Below are 10,237 nucleotides of genomic sequence, written 5' to 3'. Positions count from 1 at the left end.
GATAAGTGGATTTAGAAATAGCTTAATGTCAGGGCCCAAGAGTCAGTAATGGTCAGAGCTATGCCTCCAGTGGATTGTCTCACACATCTGTAATTTTGTCTGTGCTATTCAATATTTTTATTTGAGTGGCAGAGATGTCATGCTTAACAAACTGGCAGAATACAGGAAACAAGGATGGATAGAAAACATGATGGATGACTGAGCCAAATCCAAAAAGACCCTGACCTGTCAGAGTTTAATAAAGTGAACTTTAGTGGGAATAAATGTAAAGATGGGGACCAAGAAATCAACTGTATGAGAGAAACATGGCTAGACAGAAATGGTTGTGGAAAAGGTCTGAGCCAAGTGAACTGAAAGCTCCAAGAGCCAGTCAGCAGGGTGATAAGGCACCCCAAAAGCTTACATGATTCCAGGCTTCTGTGCAGTTTCCATATGGATGGAGGTGAGAGCTGCTGTAGCCTGTCTTGATTACACAACATTTAGAGTGCTGTGTTCTGTTCTGGGCATGTTATCTCAGGAAGGAAACTGACAAAAAGATTTTGTTGCGTTTATCCTTCGTTTTCGCAGAAGACCGTGGCATCAGGGGAAATGATGACATGACCTGCAGCTGATGCTGATTTGAGTAATGGAGGGCTGACTGCCATATGAGAATTTGTTGAAAGAAACAGTGATATCTAGTCTGGAGAAAAGAAGATTTAAGAGGACACGACTGCTTCTTCAGGTAGTTGATGGACTGTTATAGAAGCAATGTAAATAAGCAGGTGCCAAAAGACAAGATATAAGGAATTGGGGGGCCAATTGGTATTGTATGACTCTTGGTGATCCCATTTGGGATTTTCTTGGCAAAGATACTGGAGTGGTTTGTCATTTCCTTCTCCAGCTCATTTTGCAGATGAGAAGACTGAGACAACCAGGGTTAAGTGACTTACCCAGGGTCACACTGCTACTGAGGGTCTGTGGCCACATTTGAACTCGGGTCCTTGTGACTCCAGGGTAAGCCCTCTATGCACTATGGTGCCACCTACCATCCATATGAGGAAAAGCTGCCTAACCATTAGCACTTCCACAAGTAATTGTTGCTGTGTTGGTGGATGATAAGAATTCACCTCATTGCAGGTCTTTAAGGGGACACTGAGAGTCGATTTTCAGGACCACAAAGCTTCTGGGATCCTTTTCAGCTTTGACTCTATCTTCCTACCAGTGACATGGAGAGGATCTGTTACGCATATGGTTGTTTCCTGGGCTACAGCAAGGACCAAGCCAAGGATGAGAATCCGTCCATCTGTCCTCTGGCTCAGGACTCACAGATGTCAGGGCAGGACAAGTGGGGGTGCCCCTCTGTGCTGAGTCACTGAGAGAGGGGCTCCCCACTCCCAGGACTCGGGTTGGTCCTCAGCTCTGGGGGTACAAAGGGGATGCTCTAGCCCCCCACAGCTGACCCAGTCGAATCCTGCCTGGTAAATTGGGAATGGGACACACTGGGTGTGAACGCAGCCTCCCGGGGGGGATCACCTGGTCCATCTCTACTGGACAGGTGAGCAAACTTGACCTGCCAATAGTTACACAGAGACAGGCAGGAGTGATAGAGATGGGGAGAGTGGCTGGTCTGTGCTTCTCCAGTCAGACTCTCCCAAGCCTCCCACTGGGGCCAGGACCCCAGACACCAAAGCACAGGAGGTGGTATATGCCAGACACAGGGAGAGCTTGGGACAAGAGGGGGAAACTGGTTCTCCCAGAATGACCAGGGAATCACCAGGTGCCCAACACATGAGGAGGATGTCTCCAGCCCCGTGAGTTTGTCCTTGACCGCGAGAGATGGCATCAGCACTGGCAGAGGGTGCAGCCCATGGATGTGCCCATGGACCTGGGGTACACACATTACATCTTACCTGGAGGACTTTTCCTGACAGTAACAAGGGTAGAGTCCAGGGACTGTTTGCAGAGCCCGTGGCCTCTGCCCAGGAGGTCAGACAGGAGGGAGGCACAACCCCCCCAGCTCAGCCTTGGCCTCCCCTCCCACCTCTTCCTCTAGACGCCTGCTCTGACCTGGGGCCCTCGGAGCGAGAAGACCATCATCCGCTGGCAGAAAGCAGACACAGAAAGTGGTTCTAGTAACAGATTTCATTGGGAAGCAGGCATGACAAGCACAGTGTGTGGCGGGTGTTGTTAGAAGCTTTCCTGGGTGCTGGAGCCACAGGCTTTCCTGTACAAGTTCCTATAGATCTTGTCCATGCTGTTCTCAAAGTTGCCTCGATGGGACTTTCCTTTATATGCTGCTGCTCGGTTGGACCAGTACTCGCCATTATCCAAGTGGACCAAGGGACGTGACCTATATACAGAACTGCCAAAAGAAGGTTAACACAAAGGCTGAAGTCAGTGACTGTGAAAGGCAGATACTCATTCACTCAGCCAACCCACCTGGAATGCTTATGAGGCAGCTATGGCAGTGCCCAGTGATGATTAGAGGAAGACAAGATCAAGGTCGGCCTCAGGCACGTACTCTGTGTATGTATGACTCTGAGCAAGTCACTTACCTGCCCCCACCCTCAGTGTACTCATCTATACAATGGGTAATAACAACACCTCCCTCAGGATTATGGTGAGGATTAAATGAGGCAGGATCTGTAACATGCTTTGTGAACCTTAAAGAGTTATATAAGCGCCATTATTATTATTATTATTATTATTATTACTATTATTAATCACTGGGTACCAAGCACTGGGCTGGGTGCTGGGACTAGTCCAAGCCCAGACAACTATCACAGGTGATCGCAGAGGAGCAAACCCAGTGCTCAGAGGAAGCAGCTGACAGCCCTTCCCCCTCCTGACCCTGAGGGTGAGGGGAGGCTGTTGGAAGATCAGGACTGAGTCTCCACATCTCCCTGGGGCTCTGCCCAGGGAGGCCAGCCTTGGCAGGTGACCACACGTGATGATTGCTGTCCATGGTCCTACCGCATGACAGTTGTGAATCTTTTCTGGTTTTAAAGTCACCAATGAATCTACCAGTATTTCTTGAGCATTTAGGAGCCTTCTAGGGCCTGGGGATGAAATGATGCAAGACCACTCTTCTCTCAAGGGCTTATAATCTGACTGAGGTGAAACAAGGCAGCACTCAGGGCAACCAGAGACTGATGGTTTGGGGCCAGAGAACCCCAGCCTTCTCCCTGATTAGCTGCGCAACCTTGAGCAGGTCTTCCCCCATTCTGTGGCTCAGATTCCTTCTGGGTTTGGCCAGGGCATCTGTAAGGGCCCTCCCAGCTCTCATACCCATGACCCTAATGTGCATGAAACCACCAGTGGGAAATGGGGGCTGTGTGAACTGCAGAGGCCCAATGCAGGAGGAGCTCAGAGAGGATGGGGCCGGTGTGGGCGGGTGGAGTCAAAGACAGCTATGAGAAGGAGGCCGTGAAGGATGAGGGGATCCTGCCCCATAGGACAGAGAGCTAGAAGGGGCTTAAGTCATCTTAAGACACTGCCTCTTCTTAAAGGCTTAGCAGGAATATGACGGAAGCAGAGGAGCCTTTGGGAAAGGTTCTCGGAATCCAGCCCCAGGCATTCCTCATTGCCTCACCTGATCCAACAGCTTTTGCTCAGTGCTGATCTCTGTCTGTCCCCTTCTAATCACAGTTATTCTCTTTTCCCCTTGTTTCACCAGTTCCCTTATGATCTCTCTTTGCTTGATCATCCTCAACATTCCCCCCATCTCCTCATCTCAGGTACCACTTCCTAGCTCATCCCCAGCTGCTGGAGCCCCCGCCCCCTTCCTGGCATGTCTTCTGGATTTACTTTTCTGCAATATTTGTCATTTCTCCCAATAGAGTACGAGCTTCTTGAAGGCAAGATTTCCACTTTTTTTCTGTGTGTCTCAGCACCTGGGGTCTTAATAAATGCTTGCTGGATGAATAGGAGAGAACAGAGAGGGGTAGAAAAAGCAGTTCCTAAGGTTGGGTGCCTGGACTCTACAGCTTCAGGAAGGCAAAAGGCAGCCTTCTAAATAGGACTGTGAGAGGGAGAATGGGGTAAATTATCTCACATAAAAGAGGCACAAAAGAGCTTTTACAGTGGAGGGGAAGATGGTCAGGAGGTGGGGGGGAAGCACTTGAACCTTACTCTCATAAGAATTGGCTCAAAGAGGGAGTATAGAAATTTCTCTTACCCTATAGGAAAGTAGGAAATGAAGTAGATAAGAGAAGGGGGGGTGAGAAGGGTGATAGAATGGGAAGGCAGACTGGGGAGGCAGTAATCAGAAGCAAAACACTTTTGACAAGGGACAGGGTAAAAGGAGAAAGAAGGATAAATGACAGGGAAAATAGGACGGAGGGAAATACACAGTAATCAGAAATGTGAAAAAATGTTTATGGCAAGTTGTTCTGATAAAGGTGTCAAATTCATAAGAATACAACCCATTCCCCAGGTGATAAATTGTCAAACGACGTGAACTGGCAGCTTTCAGACAAAATAATCAAAGCTATCTATAGTGATATGAAAAAAATGCTCTAAATCACAATTGATTAGAGAAATGCAAATTAAAACAATTCTAGGGTACCATATCACACCTATCAGATTGGCTATCATGATAAAAAAGGAAAATTATTATTGTTAGAGGGGATATAGGAAAACAGAGACACTAATGCACTATTGGTGGAGTTGTGAACTGATCTAACCATTTTGGAGAGAAATTTGGAACTATGTCCAAATTTATAAAATTGTCCATACGCTTTGACCCAGAAATATCACAATTAGGTCCATATCTTAAAGAGATTTTTTTAAAGGACCTATATATGTATAAAAATATTTATGGCAGTTCTTTTTGTGGTGGCAATGAATTAGAAATTTAGGGGAGGGAAAGATGGAGGAATAGAAACAAGACTTCCACATGGCTCCCACTCCCACCATCTCTAATTCATATAAAAAATGATTCTAAACAAACTTTGGAGCTACAGAACCCACAAAATGACAGAGAAAAGCTCACTTCCCACTGAAGACAGCCCGGCAGACTGGCAGGAAGGGGTCAGCAGGGCACTCTGGGAGCCAAGCCCAGCCCTGCATGAGCCCGAGGTTTTAGCCTTGGTGAGATCACCAGCAGCTGTGGCAGTTTCCATTATTATCAACCCATAAATGCTAAGGACAAAGTGAGAGATCAGTGCAGTGTGGACTTTGGGATCTGGTAATTCGGGAGTGCGGTCCAGCCTTTACCCCCTGGAGGGAGAAGCTTCTGAGGCTCGGTGGCCATCAGGCGCCACCGTGTGGCTGCTTCAGAGCTCCTGGCCTGCAGATTGTAGGGGGACCAAGCGACCAGTCTAAGGGGTAATCACTCTTGCTTTAACCTGCTTGGATCTGGATTGCTATCTAGGGTGGAGGTCCTGGGATGCACAGCCAGTTTGCCAGAGTGTGTGGAGGCTTCAGAGAGGGCACCCAACTAATAGATCCAGTAGCTTCAAAAACCCCAGCAACTGAGACAAAGCTCCCTTTTCTGGTAGCAGAGTTCTACTGTGGCAAAAAGCTCAAAAGTCAAGTAATTGAGTGGAAACATGAGCAAGCAAAGGAAGCAAAGGAAGAAGAGCAATCTGACATTAGGCTCCTATTTTGGGGACAAAAAGAATCAAAGCATGGAACAGGAGGAAGATAGCAAAGTCAGAACTCCTGCACCAAAAGCTTCCAAGAAAAATATAAGCTGGTTACAGGCCATAGAGGAGCTTAAAAAGGATTTTGAAATCCAAATAAGGGAAGTGGAAGTAAAATTGGGAAGAGAAATGAGAACAATGCAAGAAAATTATGAAATGAGAGTCAACAACCTGACTGAAGAAAATAGCACATTAAAAAAGAAATTTAGGGGAGGCCCAACATTTGGGGAATGGTTAAACAAGTTGTCATAAATGATTATGATGGAATACTATTGTGCTATAAGAAATAAGGAGCAGGATGCTTTCAGAAAAACCCAGGAAGATTGATATGAACTGATGCAAAATGAAGTGAGCAGAACCAGGAGAACAATATTGCAAGATGACAATACTGTATGATAATCAACTGTGAATGACATAACTATTCTTAATGATCCAAGACAATTCTGAAGGATTTATGATGAAAAATGCTATCCATCCCCTGAGAAAGAACTGATGGAGTCTTAATGCAGATAGAAGTATACATTTTTCTGCATTCTTTATTTTTCTTCTTGGTTTTTTTTTGGGGGGGGGGCTGTGTTTTCTTTCACAACATAATATGGAAGTAGGTTTTGTGTGACCACACATGTATAACCTATAACAAATTGCTTGCCTTCTCAATAAGAGGGGAGGGACTGAATTTAGAACTCAAAATTAAAAAGAAAAGTTAAAAATCATTTTTACATGGAACTGGGAAAAATATTAAACATCTCAGAAAAAAATAGATGGGATGGTAAGAGATGTTGGATATCTCAGATGATACTCTTCAGTTCACAGATTAAGCGTGTGTAGACAACCAAGAGCTTTCACAAGAGGTCAGGAATGCAAGTCTTCTCAGGTCATTTTATAGATGAGGAAACCAAGGTGAAGTGACTAGTTATGAAGCTATTGTAGGAACTGCTGAACACCCAGATGAGGGGGCCACATAGATCTGAAGGTACAACAACACATTTTTGAGACTGCAGGATTCCATTGTATGAATGAATAATCCTGGGCTGGAGGCACAGCCGGGCAGTCCCTTGCCCAGAGTGCTGACCTGCTCCAAAGTGAGCTAAGTGTAATGAAAAGTCATTGACCTGCTTGAAGGGGCCAGGCCTCTGGGAGGGGCCTCCTAATGGCACAGCCTGGTCATTAGGCACCCCAAGGCTCTGGGTTTACACACTTTAGTCTGCACTCACCCCGTCAGACATAATTCCCTCTGGTTTGATGCATACAGTCACCGTGGGCTCTTGCCCTTGGCAGTACAAGAAGGAGGAAAGGTCAGGGCTCCCGGGCCCAGAGTCTGAAGAGGGTCAATCTGCTATATGGCATGAGTACCGGCTCCCCAGGAGGGTAAGACTTAGCTCCTCACCAGCTGTCATTAACGTCTAATAAAACCTCTCTGCAATTTAAGGGTCTAATTAAAAATTGACAGTGGCTGCAGTTGGTTCTATCTCAGGAGGCCATAATCAATGAGACTTCCAAGTTGACTCCACTTTCTCTTTGTGAAACTTTCACTAAGTCGGCCCACAGGATCCTGGGGAGCTCAGGGTAATCAGTTGGCTCCTTCATATTATGGAGGTACCTGACTCCTGCTGGCTCACAGACTGCCCCAAGGTCATCTGGGCAGAAAGAAGCAGTCTGAGAAGTTCCTTCTGGGCTTAGGGCAGTCACAGAAGCACAGCTTTAGGCCTGGCAGGCCTTCTGAGTTCAACTGGCCTGCTGCATTCTGTATCTCTCTGGAGCCTTGGATCCCTTGGGCAATCTGGTGAGGCCTGTGGGCCCTTCTCAGAAATGCTTTTAAATGCAGACAAGACATAAGATTGCAAAGGGAACACATGATGGCATCTGATTTTGAAGTTCATGGGCCCTCCAGGTAAGACCTCCAGATCCAGGGGGACTGAGTCATGTGGAGGGTAACTAAGGCAGGATTTGAACTCCAGACACCTAATTCCCAATCCTTCTGAAGCAGCAGGAAGGTCTGGGGGCCTCTGGATCAAGTTCTTCATTTCATAGTTGAGGAAAGACAAGTAAAGCAATAGTGAGTGCTGGTCACCTGGACCCCCAGACAGAAGTGGCCTCTGAGCCCTTCTTAGGGCTTCCTGAAAAACTGGGAATTGTAGGTGTAGAGAATGGCAAGCATTAGGATGATTCCCCAAAGGAGTAAGAGGCTGAAGTGTGTAAGCTGAGGCTCTGCCCAAGGTGACCCAAGCAGTGAGGAAAGGCCACCTCAACACAGTATAAAAGCTACCAGTTTTAGAGTCCGAGGACCTGGGCTCAAATTTCACCTCTGACCCTTACTAGTCAGTCAGTCAATAAGCATTTATTAAACACGTACTATGTGCCAGGCACTGTGCCAATGCTGGGGTTACAAAAAGAGGCAAAAGAGAGTCCCTGACCTCAAAGAGCTTGAGACCTGAGGGAAAGAACATGCCAGCAAGTCACATACAGGAAAAATAGGAATTGAAGTGGGACCGGGAAAGGCTTTTGTGCAGAAGGCGGGATTTTAGCTGGGACTTAAGGGGAGCCAGAGAAGCCAGCAAGTGGAGTGGAGGAGGGAGAGTGTTGGGAGCCTGGGGGCCTAGCAGAGAAAATGTCCAGAGCTGAGAGTGTCTGCTTCCAAGAACCACCAGGTGGCCAGCGTCACCAGATCAGAGAGTACTTGTCTGGAACAAGGTGTAAGAAGGCCACAGAGGGAGGAGGGAGGACGTCTGAAGGGCTTTGAATGACAAGCAAAAGATTTTGTATTTGATTCCAAAGGTGCTAGGGAGCCTGGGGAGTTTAATGAGTAGGGAGGCAGCCTAATTGGACCTGTGCTTCAGGAAAGAGCCTGGAGTGAGTGGGCAGGCAGGCAGTGGAGGCAAGCAGCCCCAGCCGCACCCCTCCTCTGGCTACAGCAATGGTCCAGGTGTGGGGGGATGTACCAGGGTAAGGGCAGCCTCAGAAGAGAGAAGGGCTCTACTGAAGAGAAGCTGCAAAGGTGAAATCGACTGGCCTTGGCAACAGTGATGTGGGGGGCATGAGAGACAGAGGAGCCAGGAGGACTGAGGGACTGGGCGGATGGTTTTGCTGGGAAGTCAGAAAGGGGGAAGAGTTTGGGGAGAAAGATCATGAGTTCCATCTTAGACGTGTCTGTAGGACATCCGGGGTGAGCTATCTGAAAGGCAGATAGACATCAGAGGTCAGCAGAGGTTGGGGCAGGAAAGGTAGATTTGAGAACCATCAGCACAGAGGTGGTGATTAAATCCATGGGAGCTTATGGCATCACTGAGTGAAATAAGAAAAGAGGACAGCCCTGAGGAACACCTGCAGTTAAAGGTTGAGATCTGGAGGAAGATCCCCCAAAAGGAGACAGAGAAGGAGTGGTCAGAGAGGGAGGAGGAGAACAGGGAGAGAGTCAGGGCTCGAGAACCAAGAGAGAGGCCCACAGAGGTAAAGGCTGCAGAGGAGGCTGAGGACTGAGGAAAAACCATTGGATTTAGAGACTAAGAGATCACTGGTGACTTTGGTGGAATAAGGTCACAAGGCAGACTGTAAGGGCTTTTCATATTTAAATGTTTCCCTTGGTTTCTGCCCTAGGGAGCTCACAATTTAGCAGGGAGATAAACCATATATACCGAAAACCCCAGCACAACTGAAAGGCACAGAAGCAATGCTGAGTGAGCTGGGAAGGAAGTTGTTCCATGGGTGACTTATTCACAACCCAGGGGGCGTAACCCCAGCAGGCCGAGGTGAGCCCACTGAGAGCTGGGAGGGGGCTCAGGGGCTAAGCGGGACTCTCCACCAGATGCTCCTCCCCTCCTTGAAGGTGATAAATAGCCAAGCAGGGACTGGAACCCAGATGCTCGCCTAGATCCAGATCCCCTCTTTGCAGAGAACCACTGTCTGGTGTGGCTTCCCCTGCCTATCTCAGCAGGGGGCTGTGGGGAAGTCCTCAGAAGCCTGCAGAAATGGGAGTTCTGAGCAATCCTCACCACCTCCAAGGGAGGCTGTGTGGCTTCAGCCTCCCTTCTCTGTGCCTCAGTTTCCTCTTTCCCCACATGAGGCAGTTGGGCTCACTGGCCTCCAAGGCAGCCCTCTAGCTACGACATTGGAGGAAGGAGAGGGTGCATGCCAGTCTGGCTAATGTCATTAGGACAAATGATTCAGGAGCTGTTCGGGGGTGGCTCCGCTGTCCTAGCAGATGGCCGGCAGTAACCGTGCTCTGCTGATCTGGTTATGGCAACCTTGATTCAATCAACCTTCTGTAACACAGATAAGACATGCAAGTAGCTGCCCAGGTAGGAGCGAGTGTCTATATGAAGACATCACTCTTTGGGGTTTATCATCTGTCACAGAACTACAAGGGAAAGCATAATGAAATATTAAAAATTAAAATTAAAACAATTGTTTTTGTAAAAGTCACATGGGTCACTCCTGGCCAGGACCCAAAGTCATCGTCTGCAGGACAGAGAAGGAGAGACAGGAGGGCGTGTTCAGGTCTTATCAGGAACTGAACAAGTCAAGTGGCTGAATGTGGGGTCTGTGCCTAGGAGCTCTGCCCCTCTGCTCTCCTCCCCCTTCAACAGAGCACAGCAGCCTTTCTCCCTGGTGGCCCA

General features: G+C 48.0%; 1 protein-coding gene across 2 annotated transcripts in view; it reads right to left on the bottom strand.

Annotated features, from left to right (window-relative positions):
• Window positions 1-2,121: 2,121 nt before the first annotated feature.
• LOC138165204 (spermatogenesis-associated protein 6-like) overlaps window positions 2,122-10,237 on the bottom strand; it is a 117,855-nt gene continuing 109,739 nt past the window's right edge. For both annotated transcript variants that reach the window (XM_069093326.1, XM_069093325.1), the window contains one exon: window positions 2,122-2,341. In XM_069093326.1, the coding sequence (XP_068949427.1) occupies window positions 2,167-2,341 (175 nt within the window). In that variant the 3' untranslated portion in view covers window positions 2,122-2,166. The remainder of the gene's footprint in view (window positions 2,342-10,237) is intronic.

This window comes from Petaurus breviceps, unplaced genomic scaffold, assembly GCF_028583685.1.
Source record: "Petaurus breviceps papuanus isolate PSGF00001 unplaced genomic scaffold, PetGlider_PUasm1.0 208, whole genome shotgun sequence".
Lineage (NCBI taxonomy): Eukaryota > Metazoa > Chordata > Mammalia > Diprotodontia > Petauridae > Petaurus > Petaurus breviceps.
The sequence above is the reverse complement of the archived record's forward strand: the minus strand, read 5'-3'. Positions and strand labels throughout refer to the sequence as shown.